Source organism: Phaseolus vulgaris, chromosome 11, assembly GCF_051622355.1.
Source record: "Phaseolus vulgaris cultivar YP4 chromosome 11, ASM5162235v1, whole genome shotgun sequence".
NCBI classification, from domain to species: Eukaryota; Viridiplantae; Streptophyta; class Magnoliopsida; order Fabales; family Fabaceae; genus Phaseolus; species Phaseolus vulgaris.
Genome location: NC_143508.1, coordinates 8,677,371 through 8,691,563, shown reverse-complemented (window position 1 = coordinate 8,691,563; position 14,193 = coordinate 8,677,371). Strand labels below are relative to the sequence as shown.

The following is a 14,193-nucleotide window of genomic DNA, read 5'->3' as shown; positions in this document are numbered from 1 at the left end:
ATAATAATTAGTAGGTAATAAATATTCGTGGGTTAAAAGTTAGTAGGTAATGGAGATCTATAGATAATAATTGGTATGTAATAGAGATCAGTGGGTAGTAGTTGGTATGTAAATAGAGATCAATGGTAGTAGTTGGTAGGTAATAAAGATCAATGGGTAATAGTTGATAGGTAATAGAGATCTTTGGCTAATAGTTCGTAGGTGATGTTGAATAATGTCAAGCCTACTAGTAGTGAGATACATCAAAGATCCAATCAACCCTCTGAATTTCGTTTGATTAACAACTTTTCCAGCCAAGTATGCATTCATGTCAGAGCTTGTTAACATTGGAGTGGAAGCCTTTTTGTAGTTTTCTATATCAAACTTCTTTAGGATCTTCCTGCAGTACTTTGTTTGACTTAGGAAAATTCCTTGCTTTAATTTCTTAACATGTAGTCCTAAGAAGAAGGATAACTCCCCCATCAAGGACATTTCAAATTCTCCATGCATAGCTGTTACAATCATGGTTTTCATTAGTAGCTCCAAAAATGATACCATCAACATATATTTGAACTAGATTCATAGTTGATTTAGACCTTTTAATAAAAAAAAATCTTATCAATTTTTCCTCTCTCATAGCCATGAGATAAGAGAAAATTACTAAACCTCTCATACCACTGTCTTGGGGCATGCTTTAGTCCATAAAAAGCCTTTTTAAGCTTGTATACATGATTTGGATGTATATGATCTTCAAAGTTGGGAGGTTTAGAAACATAAACTTCTTCATTGATAAATTCATTGAGAAATGTACTTTTCACATCCATCTGAAAAAGTTTGAAGCCACTCATACAAGCAAATGCAAGCAGTAATCTCACAGTTTCTAATCTAGCAACAACTGTAAAGGTTTCATCATAATAGATTTCTTCTTTTTGATTATACCCCTTAGCAACCAATCTAGCTTTGTTCCTAGTTATCATACCAGATTCATCCAATTTATTTTTAAATATCCACTTTGTTCTAATGACATTCATGCAATCAGATTTAGGTACAAGAAATAGGTTTGTGTTCAATTTAAGAAACAATTCCCATGTGTTTGCATAAATTAGTAATAGAGTTTTGAGTAGAGACTCCCTTATCAATTTGTCCTATGATGTTGTTCAGAGAAAGGTCTCTTGGGATTCTCCATTCTTTGGAAAGATCAGTCTGATGCAGGATTTCAACTGGTTGATTCGCAGTTTCATCCAGTTATTTTTTAAGGTAGAGATGCATCTTCTGCAGAATTGTATCCTAATCATCCTCTTTTGTGGATTTCTTAAGATAATCATGTTCTGTATGGTTAGTTTCATAAAAAAACAACATGAAAAGATTCTTCCACGGTCATTAATCTTTTGTTATAAACTCTATATGCATGACTACTTAAGGAATAAACAAGGAAGATGTCGTTATCCGCTTTTTCATCAAACTTGCCAAGGTTTTCCTTCCCATTATTTTAAATATAACATTTGTAACCATACACTCTCAAATGACCAATGTTGGGTTTTCTTCCATTAAATAGTTCATAAGGAGTTTTCTTCAAAATTGGTCTAATGAGGACTCTTTTAATTACATAGCAAGTTGTGCTTACAACATCAGTCCATAAATATTTTGGTAGTGAAGATTTACTTAAAATGATTCGAACAAGTTCCTCAATAGATATGTTTTTCCTTTTAACAATCTCATTTTGTTGAGGAGTTTTAGGAATAGACAATTATGAAGACACAGTTTTCAAAAAAAAAAAAAAAACTAAATTTTTCGTTTTGAAATTCTCCCCCATGGTCATTGCAAATGACACAAGTATTACTGCAACATTTATTTTGCAATCTCTTGGCAAGATTTTTAAATGTAGAAAATGTATTACTCTTGAATTCCAAAAATAGTGTCCATGTAAATCTAGAGAAATCATCAACTATAACAAGTGCATAGTTGTTTCCACCAATACTCATGGTTCTTGAAGGACCAAACAAATCCATGTGAAGCAACTCAAGAGGCCTGGAAGTTGAAACTATATTTTTCAGTTTAAAAGAATTTTTAATTTGCTTTCCATTTCGACATGCTTCATATATATGGTCTTTCTCAAACTTGAGTTTGGGTAAACCAACAACTAGATCTTTCAAAATCAACTTGTTTAAATGACGCATGTGAATGGGTGTTATTCTCCTATGCCATAACCATGATTTCTCATGTTTGGTTAGGAGACAACCTATTTCAGATGCAGAGTTTGAAATATCAAGCAAATAAATATTGTTGATTCTTTTACCAATTAACAATATTTCATGTGATGTGGGCAAGCATATTTCACAAGTGTTGGGCTTGAAGGTTATTTGATAACCTTTATCACACAATTGGCGTATGCTGAGGAGGATGTGATTTAGACCTTCAACAAACAACACATCATTGATCAAGAATGTGTTCTTGTTTCCAACAATTCCTCTTACAAGAAATTTTATTTTTGTTATTGTCCCTGTATATAACATGACTTTCTTGCTTAAGGAGCAGATTGACAAATTTGCTTTTATCCCCTGTCATGTACTTTGAACAACTGTTGTCCAAGTACCAAAGTTGTTTCTTGGCTATCAAAGAACACTGCAAGAAATAGATTAAGGAGCAAGATTTGGTCCCTTATGAATATAGGTCCAATGGTATTAATTTGAACTTTGCGAGTTCATTTCAAAAGATCTTTAGGAACAACAAACCTTCTTGCTTTGTAGAATTTAACAGTATGGTCATTTTTCATGCAGTAAAAGCAAGTTTTAGCCAGTTGAAATGATTTAATAATTGTTTTTTTTCAAAGAAATTGGAAAAAGGTTTGTTCTTGTTGTTTGTGTTAAAGTCTAGATCAGCCTTGCCAAAAGCACAACTTTGAAAAGCAAGAACAATTTCAAAATTGGACTGCCCTTTGGAAAACTTTTCTACTGTTTTTAAAAGATAGTGAACCTTCTTTTGAAGGAAATCAAAGTTTTTACAAAAGCTTGAATTAGCACACTTACAAGAAGAGTTTTTGTAAATAATTTACAGGTTTTCAAAATCAGTTTTTGAATGACTTAACTGTTCTTTTAAGGCCTTAACTCGATTTTTCAACCATTTGTTTAACCCTTTCAATCGATTGTTTAACAGGGATAATGTGTTAGCTTCCTCATTTGTCGTCAAACATAGGTTGACTTCCTCATTATCCTTTGATGAAGAACTTGAAGAAAAATCATCATTGATCTGCCAGGCTATGTATGCTATTCTTGCTTTGCCTTTCTTCTCATACTTCCTGTGAACACCTTTCTCTTTGCTCATAGTGGTTGGACATTCAACCTTTATGTGACCTTGTTTTCCACATCTATAACAAGTATAATTTGCATAATTAAACAAAGTTGTTTTCTTGTTATTATACATGTTTGATGATTGAGCTTTGTCCCTGTTGTTCTTTTTCAAGAACTTCCCAAATTTCCTTGTGAGCAGATTGAGAGTCTCACTGCCACTGTAGTCACTTGAGTCTTGATCAATCTTTTGTGCTGCAGTTTTTAAAACAATGTTTTTCACATGCTTTTCTTCATTTTCTTGGTCATTCAATCGATTCATCTCAAGTTGATGCTCTCTGAGCTTTCCAAACAAGATGCAGTTGTCAATGCAGTCAGATCCTTTGATTTAGAAATGGCAATGACCTTTGGCTGCCAAGATCTGTCCAAACATTTTAGGATCTTGATGTTCAACTCCTCTCTTTCAAACACTTTGCCAAGACCAATAAGATTATTTACTATGTGAGTAAATCTCTTTTGTACATCAGAGATGGTTTCCCCTTTTAGCATCCTAAACAATTCGTACTCTTGAACTAATCCATGCTTCCTTGTCCTCTTTATGTTTGTTGTACCTTCATGGGTCACCTCAAGAATGTCCAAAATTTTCTTTGCTAATCCACACTGAGAAACCCTGAAAAAATCATCTGAATTCAAAGCAAAGGTTATGATGTTCTTGGAAATATAATTATATTGAGTCTTTTTCCCATCACTCCCAGTCCATTGGGACCAAGCTTTTTCAATAAAAGCATCATCTTTTTCAAGATTAGGAATAAAAGGACCATTGATGATAGCATCCTAGATTATTCTATCAATTGACTCAACTAAAATTTTCATTCTTACCTTCCAAAATTTATAGTCCAGCCCACAAAACATAGGTAGTCTGTTTATAGAAGCCACCTCTCTAAAGGGTAGTTTTTTAGCCATCTTTCAAAAAGATTTAGGATTGAAACTTGAGTAACTTTCAAAAACTCAGCTCCTGATGCCAATTGTTAGAACGTATGGCCTAAACAAGAGGGGGTGAATTGTTTTCGCAAATATTGGAAGTAGGGTGAAAAGATTTGTAAAATCAATCAATTGATTTATCTATTCAACTGGAATATTTAATAGATTAGCAGTTCTTTAAGAAATATTAACAGTTGTTTAATTGAAACAACTGATTGTTTAATGCAGCATAATAGAAAATATTATATTGCAGTTTATCAGAGAAGGAAAAAGAGATTCACACAGGTTCACTTTTAACCAAGAGTTACATCTAATCCTCAGCTAACCACTATGAATTCACTATGCAATCAAAATCAAATTACAAAACCACACAAAAAAAGTTGATCTTAAACCCCTCAATAACACACAACACTCTTAGCCAACATCACACTTTTCAAAACCACTTTCTAAAACTGTTTTACACCATAATACAATATTAAAATAAAGAAATATAATACATTTGGGCTTTACAAATTCGTACAAATTCGTAGAACAATTGAATAGAAAACCTAGATTCCTACTTCACACACAAGCAATGATCCAAGACTCCAAGAATGAGTAAAAACTCTTTGATCTTCTCTTGGAAAAGTTTTTTTTTATAAAACTCTCTTCTTCTACTTGAAATGATCATAAAAGTCTTTATATAAACTTTAAAAAAGAGGTTAAAATCATTTTATCATTAATTGAAATAAATCAGTTAAAAGCATTTAAAAATAGTTTGAAAAACATAACAAAATTATGTTAAAAACACTTGATTGATTTCCAAAACAAATTGATTTTTTTTTTCTTAAAGATTGCACATAAAACAACCAATTCAATTATCAAAATAACCGATTTTTTTTCTTTACAAAAAAGAGAAAAGAGAAACAAATAATTTTTAAATCCTTTTAGAAACATTAAGTGTAATTCAATCAATTGTCACATAAATCAACCGGTTGAAAAATTGTTGTAGTCACCAAACTTTGAACATAAATTTTTTCAACTTATTTAAACCACACAAGAACTAACTAAAATTAACACAGATTTGAAAACCAAAACTTTTAAAAGATATTTAGAATCAAATGAACTTGGATCATAACTAGGTGTAAATTAACAACTCAAAATCTACTAAACAATACACACAGTAGCAAATTCTTCAAGTCTTCAAAGAAGATTTGGAAACATCAAAGCACCTTGTTCAATAGTGAGGACGTCATTGCATTACTGATGAACTACTTAAAGGTAATTCTTTCAAGCAGAGGCGGAAGGCCCACATCCAAAAAATTAGTTAGCGATTGTGTTCATCACCCCTTTAGGGGGGTGTCTCGGGTTTCCCTTGATCTAGGTCATTGGGATGGTCTTTACTGCTCGTTCTCTTCTCAACAATGACCTCCACGATAGTCATATCTATTCCAACTATTTCTTTCTAAGGACCAAGGTCTTGTTGGGTATATGGCTTCCTTGATGTATTGTTTGAGGTGTTATACTTGTATTAGCTCCTCAATCTTGTCTTTCGGAGTCTGGCATTCTTCAATTATGTGGCCGAATTTGTTTTGGTACCAATATTAATTTCTTGTGTCAGGGTTCGATGGGGTTGTTACCTTTCTACATAGGGATGATTTCAACATTGAGGGCTTCCTCTAGGATTCGACTTTGATTTGCAGTTAGAGGGGTATGTTTGGTGAATTTTTTCATTTTGTGTTCTCTAACTTTGATAGTATTTTGTTGTCGGCTAAACTTCTCAGCATGCTTTCTCTTTGAGGGCTATCTCGAACTTGTCCTTGCTTATAAATTGTCACAGTTCCTCCAATTACATAAATTTTGCGCCCTTAACCATAGCTCATCCAAGTTGGCCGCTAGCTTTTTACACAAGTTATTCGCGAGTGGCCTCAATCTCAAGTCGTGACCATGTGGTGGAAAGCTACCTTAGATCTAAGGTTTTGGATGTTCAACGCTACTTTTTGAACCTTTCCATAAATAGGTATAGTGGTTCCCCTTTTTCTTGCAAGATATTTACTAGTGCTACGGAGGTTAGATGATGAGGTTGACTTATCACCAACTGTCCTTTCCAACTTGAGGAAAATTTTGCTACCAAGATGCCTTCATAAAAGGGGTTTCAGAGGGTTGCTCCTGTTAGAAAAGATGGTTTTAAACTAGAGGGGGGGTGAATTGTTTAATGAGGGTTTTCGCAAACTTTTCAAAACTAGAATGAATTTATCTCAGGAACCAATTGATTCAGTAATTCAGTTAGCCAAAACAGCAAGCAAAAGCTATAGTACCAGAAAAACAATCGGTTGTTTCGTAGAAACAATCGGTTGTTTATACCTGCAACCAACAAATAAACTGAATTTAAAGAGTTAGAGATAGAGAGATTGTACACAGTTGTTTATACTGGTTCACTCCAAATCCAGAGCTACATCCATTCTTCTCAGAAACCCTGAGGATGTCCAGTAAGCAATCACCACTTGATCACTTACACAACAACCAAGAGAATGACCTTGAACACCTCAAGAAACACACTCTCCTTGGCCAACACTAAGATTGCTGATCTTGAACACCTCAAGAACACACAGCCAATCTCAGCAAACACAGAAACGAAATTGTTCAACAGAGTACAAGGATTACACTTGTTACAGAAGATAATCTGAAATCAATACAAGCAGAATCCTATTCCAGCACTTTGATCAATCACAAACACTTAGCAATCTCAGCACTTTGAAAAACTCTCTTAGAAAAACTTTGTCAAAAATTCTTAATTCTTAAATCTATTTTTCTGAATATATTCAAAGATATAGTTTGTTATCAAATCTTAACAAACTCTTAAATTGCATTAAAAGATTGGTCAAAGCATTTAATGACTGGAGCGTAAGCAGTTAAATCATTTAAAGCTCAGTCAAAGAAAACAGTTTTTTTGTTATGGTCCCAAAACAAACAATCGGTTGTTTCCTCAAATTAATCGGTTGTTTTGGTACTTAACAGTTCAACCATTCAAAACAGTTTTCAATCTTTTTCTCAAAACACCTAAGTATAAACAATTGGTTGTTTCGACAAAACAATCGGTTGTTTTTACTTAGTTTGAAATCATTTTGTTTTCACAAAGATTGAGAATGCTAATGCTTTAGATTTAATCACAGGGTGGATTACAGCATATAAACTACCCCAGAACAAAGCTTAAACCAGTACAGCAACATCAAGCATAGCAGAGGCTTCAACATCCTTCAAAGGATTTAAATTCTTCAAAACATTGAACACCACTTGGTTCAACAACTCCTACCATTCCAAAGGTGTGGGACAGGGTATTAGGCCAATACACGACTCTTTTTAGCTCAACAAGCTCCATCTACAATCTAATCAACACCGTCATTTATTCTGCCTTAGTCATGTTATGTTAACCTCTGACTATCAGTTCATCATGTTTCTCATCATTAGTATTTTTATTCATAACTACCTAACTTATGTTGACTATGGCGTAACAACTCCCAATTTGTTCACGGACAAGTATGTGAAGAAAAGAACCTTACTTGTAATGAAACTCATTCATCCAACTTTCATTCAGTGACTTCTTCAAATTAGAATCTTTGTTCCAATTTGAATTCCACAAGGTTGTTTGTGACAACAACACTTACTCTGGCCCGAGGAAAATATAATCTTAAATTTTTTTTGTTCAACACACTTTTTATTGACAAAATTCTTGCAAAACTTATTAGAAAAATATAAGATATATCGAATAAGCTTTTTTTTTTCAAAATTTGGTTCTCTTGAACATGGTTTCCTGTTTTAGTAACATGTAATTAAAAAGAAAGATAATTCAGAGCATCCATAATTTATATAAACATTTTTCAATCAAATTATATGTAACAATAAAGTTGTTAAATTAAGTCTTTAATCTAATTTTGTGGATTGATCTTACATATTAATATTTTATTTAACCTTGAAATTCTTTTCTGAGTTGTTTTTCTTGTCAATTTTTTTAGCTCTACAATTAAATATTTTTTAAGTTGATAATTTTTTACAAAATTTGATCGGTCAATTTTTTTGATAAATTTTAATCATCAATAAAGTTGATAAACTTTTTCGAAGAATAGTCAATCGAATTTTTAATAATTGGTCCTTGATAAATTTTAATTATTGATAAGGTTGATAAATATCGTATCAACCTATAATGTAAAAAAGAAAATGGAAAACATCAAGATATTTAATAAAAAAAATCTTTTAATTTAATCAAGATTTAACTATTTTAAAAATTTATGTATATTTTTAACTGAGTTTCTTCTAACAATTTTTGTCTTGTTGAATGTTCAAAATATTTTTTGTTTTTATTTCAGTGTCATTGAATTTTGTAGTGAACCAAATGAAGTGAGTATTCGTTTTGTCTTCTTATTTCTAATTTGTCCATCAATTAGCATATTGATTAGAGGGAAAAGAAAGATGAATTAAAAATAGAAAGGGAAAAGTAACAGGAAAATTCCCCTAAAGTGTGGAAATATCATGAAGCATAGATGTAGAGTGAGGCCATTTAGGTCATCATCTGAATGAGGCTTAGGTCATATATCTTGGTATTTCCAAGTTGGACTGATTGCATAGTGCACAAGTCTATAAAAGTAGCATCACTGAGATAGATCCTGGTCAAAATTCACCCTTCTTTTCTGTAAAAATACTGAGGTTCTCTTATATATGCATATATATGGTGTTATATATTATGCTCTCAATCACTCTATTCTTTGGTTAAGATCTTCTTCACTCATAAGAGAGGATGGGAACTCTGTTTCCAGATGAAAAATCTGAGAACCCAAATGGTGTTCAACAGCTTCACCACCAAAATGATGTTGATGCAGGAGCTCTCTTTGTCCTCAAATCTGAAGGTTTTTATCTTATATTATGTATCTCCTTCTTCTTCTTCTGTGCTTCGTCTTTTGCGGAAAAACTCTTTAGAACCATAGGATTCTTATCCCTCTTGCTTTCCTAATATTTTGCACTGTTTTAAGACTGTTGGTAATGGGGAAGATTTCACATTAATTAATTACATTTTAAATTAATTTTACAAGATTAAATTAAGTTTAAATTTTGTTTAGGATAGTTATTTAAAGTTTATTTTAGTAAAAAATTGTTACTATTTATTATATCATATATTATTTTAGAATATTTATAAATATCTAGTCTTATATATAAGTTAACTTATCTCATGATAAATAAATGTGTATTAAATATCTCCTATCAATTAATAATAAATTAACTTGTAATATATAAATAGATATAAATATTGTAGTATAAACTAATTGAGTTAAGTTTAGATTTCATTTAAAAAAAAAATTAAAAGTAAAATAACAAATACAAACTCTCACGTTTCATCTTATAAACCAACACCATACAGAGAATTGTTACCCTAATTAATAGATAATTATGTTTGTTCAAATTGAGTATGAAAAGTATATACCATATATGATAGATAAACATTCTGCACATCGTCTCAAACTTATAAGCATTATGATCCGTAAAAATTAACTGAAAAGTATATAAACATTCAAATAGATACTGTATTTGTACAAACTGATAGATCCGGAGCTAGTTATAATAATTATTTTTTATTTCTTTGTTATTTTTTTTTTCATCTCATATTTGTTTCTTCGTGTTCTTGTGCTTCTCAGCTCTTTTTGTGCTTGTTCTTTGGTGTTAAATTGGGAGTTAACCTGTAAATGATTTCTTTAACGATTAAGTAACTACTTTATATTAAGAGTGTGTGATATATTTGATAAAAATGTATATAACTTTGGATAACAAGAATTATTTATAGTGTTTAATAATACATTATTTTATTCATAAATCTAATATCTTTATTAAAATAATATTAGTTTATTTATCTAAATTTGTCGAAGTATTGTTGGAATTTATAGGAGTATATTACCCTGATCATTGTATTCTTTATTTACTTTTTTAATATAGTCAGTTCTCTTCTAATCAGATTGATACATATTGGTTATATTATAATTATTAGGTTAATGATAAAACCTACCTTTCAATGAATCATGATTTCATCGTAGAAATCAGTTCGTTGTTGTTATTAGCTTTTCCTAGCCGACTTTGATGAACCAATTGGTTGCCTGTGTGGTTTTTAATTTTTTATCACCAAATTGTTGACTGTTTGGTTTTGAATAATTGGAGAGCATGTGGACGTACACCAAGCAATTAAGACAAGAAAATAATTACAATTCAAAAATGGATATTATAATAATAATTATTATTTATGATATTATTTATTGTGTGTGATTTTGCAGGTTCTTGGATGCACTGTGGATACCATTTGACAACATCGATTGTGGCACCAACTCTTCTGAGTCTTCCTTATGCATTCAGCTTCCTTGGATGGACGGCTGGGATCTTAAGCTTGGTGATTGGAGCATTGGTGACTTTCTATTCATATAACTTAATATCTAGGGTTCTTGAACACTACGCCCAAGATGGTAAACGTCAGCTACGTTTTAGAGACATGGCTCGTGATATTTTAGGTACCTCACTCTCATACTATGCTGCTTTTATTTCCTACTCAATCGCCTCTTTAATTTTTATTTTTTTTGTCACTATAATTTGTAAACCTAAGGATGTGAGATTAAGTGTGATATGTGGGTTTTGGTTAAGGTTTAGTTCATTAAAGAAAAAATAGAACTTGAAAAAATAGAACTTCATGAGGTTATAGATAAGTGTTCTTAATTTCACAGTGATAGTACTTGATTTGGTTTTTTAAAGTTTGATGTATAATTACACTAGTATATTTAAAAATGTATCACTATTTAGTCAATGAAAGATTTTGTCACTAAATTTTGTAGACATAGCTTTTCCATCAAAGTGGGGCAATTTTACTTTGTAATTTTAAGAATGGGTAAAAAAAAAATTACAACATTGATAAATCGTGTCTTGAAAGCGTGAATTTGGTGAAGAAGTCGTGATCAATGAAAACGACTTTAGGGTTGGTGAAATTTGAAATCAAAGTCGTATCATAATATTATAACTTTAGTTAAAAAATTACACTAAAGATATACATGATATGGATGACACGTGTTTAGTGTTAAATGAAAATAATTGAAGTTGTATATGAATGTTACAACTTTAGTGTTAAAATAATCCAATTTTGTAAAAAAAAATATTATGATACAATTTTATTTTTTATTATAATTTATTTTAAAATATTAAAAAAATAAAATTAAGAGATTGAAATATATATAAGGTATGGTTTGGCAAAAGTTTCCATAAAAATATTTTTCAAAATACATTCCATGAATTTCAAAAAGTATGTTTTGGTAAAAACTTTCATAAAGGATAATTCGAAAGTCATTAAAAAAAGGATAAAATAGAATTTTTGAAAATTGATGGGATGTAGGAAGAATTTTGATAGGGTATAGGAAGAAACCCCTTCGTTCTTTTGCTAATGTAAACCTAACCTTGACAGGTCCAAGATGGGGTCGTTATTTTGTTGGCCCAATTCAGTTTGTAGTTTGTTTTGGTTGTGTAGTGGCTTGCACTCTTTTAGGAGGACAATGCATGAAGGTTATCATCAACTCTTCATCTCACTTATTTATCAGTAAAGAAACTATATTTTATATTATAAACTATGTGCATAATTTTCATATCATTGGTTCTTTAATCAAAGATGACTCTATATTCAATATTATGACTTTACAAAAATCAAATTGATGAAATGCAGGCAATTTACCTACTGTCAAATCCAAATGGGACCATGAAGCTTTACGAGTTTGTAATCATATTTGGATGCTTCATGCTAATTTTGGCTCAAATCCCATCTTTCCACTCACTCAGACACATTAATCTAGTCTCGTTGATTCTCTCTTTAGCCTATAGTGCTTGTGCTACGGTTGGTTCCACTTACATTGGTAATTTTTTAAACTAATTTTTTTCTTATAGGAGATCTCACATCAATTAGAGATAAAGTCAACTCATAATATATAAGTGGGTGCAAACCTCACTTTACAAGTCAATTTTGTAAAGTTCAATTAGACTTAAAGTTTACAATTTAAGATGGTATAAAAACCATTTAAAGTCTATCATAATCCTAGACCGACTAAAGATAATATCAATTCATAAGATATAAGTAAGTGCAAAACTCACCAATTTAGTTAGGATTAAAATTCATTTCTTAAGACTTCTTTTGGTAATTTAGCAATTTGCACTTTATGCTTTGGCAATTGAATTGAACCTTTTGGTTTGAAATTTACAATGTTTTTATAGGAGAGTCATCCAAAGGACCAAAAAAGGACTACTCTTTGAAAGGTGACACTGAGAATCGCTTATTTGGAATCTTCAATGCAATTGCCATCATTGCCACGGCTTATGGAAATGGAATCATTCCAGAAATTCAGGTTCATCATAATAACTAATCATCATAATTAAAAAAAGCAACCTCATTATGCTTAATTGTCTTTATTTTGTGGTTGTAGGCAACACTAGCACCACCAGTAAAAGGAAAGATGTTCAAGGGACTATGTATTTGCTATTTTGTACTTATAGTCACTTTCTTTAGCGTATCTGTATCTGGTTATTGGGCATTTGGCAACAAATCTGAAGGCCTCATATTAAGCAATTTTGTGGACAATGGGAACCCTCTGGTGCCCATGTGGTTCATTTACATGACCAACATTTTCACTATAACACAATTATCAGCAGTTGGTGTGGTATGTCATATATTAATTATTATTCATTTTTGGTTAACTTCTGGAAGAGTTTCTAAGAGATAACTTATGTCACTTTTGAAAATTTAATTTATTAAAGCATGCATAGTTAAACTTTAATTCATGTTCAAACTATAATATTAAATATTCCTACACATTCAATCTTCATTATGATTCTATATGTATGAAACAAATAACAATACTTTTAACACTATCATTTGTTTTTAAAAAAAATAACTTTAAAGGGTTCATCTTAAGCAAAATAACCATTGCATTTGAATCCAGGTTTATTTGCAAACAAGAAATGAAGTTTTGGAGCAAACATTTGGAGATCCAAAAAGCCCCGAGTTCTCCAAACGCAATGTAATCTCCAGAGTAATTTCTCGATCACTGGCTATTACTATTTCAACCATTATAGCAGCCATGCTTCCATTTTTTGGAGACATAAACTCTCTTATTGGAGCTTTTGGCTTTATCCCTCTTGATTTCATCTTGCCAGTGATTTTCTACAATTTCACATTTAAGCCATCTAAGCGAAGCTTTATTTATTGGTTGAATGTAACTATTGCTGTGGCTTTCTTTGCATTGGGAGCAATAGCAGCAGTTGCAGCAGTTAGACAAATAGTTCTTGATGCCAAAAGTTATCAATTATTTGCTAATGTATGATCTGGTTGTTCATACATCGGAGTATCTAATGAAAACTGGTGGTACAATTCATATATATATTGGTGCTACTTTAAAGGGGCAATATTTTATAGTATAAAATTTAGAAAAAAAATGATAATTTGAAAATTGAATTGGTTTTGTTTTCTCCTTTCTTTTCTTTATGTACCATAGTCAAAGGTATTTTAAAATTCTACAACAATGCTCTTTAACATTTACAAAATATAAATAGGCCCGTGAATACTACTACTAGGTACTCTTAATAGATATTTTATTTTCTTCAACCATATTCAACCATTTTCTTCCCATTAATTGTCTCTAAAGTTTGAAACTAATTGTTGTGCTATTCTAATTTATTTTGACAACTACTACAAAAGGAACTACGAGACATGAAAATGATCTTTATAAAATATTAAAATGATCATGGCATTGCTAATCCTGAGGTACATTCAAATATTTTTCAACATCCATCCTTCGATTGAAAAAACTAATATCTATCTATGCTAAAATAAGTTAGGTTGGTCAAGGTAACCCACTACATTCCTACTTTCTCTCTCACGAACCTATCACACTCTTTATCTAATTTTATT

At 31.1% G+C, this 14,193-nt stretch overlaps 2 protein-coding genes across 4 annotated transcripts; one reads left to right on the top strand and one right to left on the bottom strand.

The window, feature by feature from the left end:
• Positions 1–3,581: 3,581 nt before the first annotated feature.
• On the bottom strand, positions 3,582–4,226 carry LOC137833531 (uncharacterized). Its single transcript, XM_068641878.2, has 2 exons — positions 4,143–4,226; positions 3,582–4,097 (listed from the first exon to the last, which is right to left on the bottom strand). The coding sequence occupies exons 1-2, from the start codon at positions 4,224–4,226 to the stop codon at positions 3,582–3,584; spliced, it is 600 nt and encodes a 199-aa protein (XP_068497979.2).
• A 4,544-nt stretch (positions 4,227–8,770) lies between these two features.
• On the top strand, positions 8,771–13,661 carry LOC137831856 (GABA transporter 1). 3 transcript variants are annotated; one of them, XM_068639714.2, is made up of 7 exons: positions 8,771–9,124; positions 10,535–10,765; positions 11,704–11,801; positions 11,959–12,145; positions 12,501–12,631; positions 12,710–12,943; positions 13,226–13,661. In XM_068639714.2, exons 1-7 carry the CDS (start codon positions 9,016–9,018, stop codon positions 13,604–13,606), a joined length of 1,371 nt encoding a protein of 456 aa, XP_068495815.2. In that variant the 5' UTR covers positions 8,771–9,015; the 3' UTR covers positions 13,607–13,661. The 3 variants fall into 3 exon arrangements, with proteins under 3 accessions (XP_068495815.2, XP_068495823.2, XP_090152998.1); XM_068639722.2 differs by lacking the exons at positions 11,704–11,801; positions 11,959–12,145 and having other exon boundaries at positions 8,883–9,124; XM_090296872.1 differs by lacking the exons at positions 8,771–9,124; positions 11,704–11,801 and having other exon boundaries at positions 10,626–10,765.
• Positions 13,662–14,193: the final 532 nt, after the last annotated feature.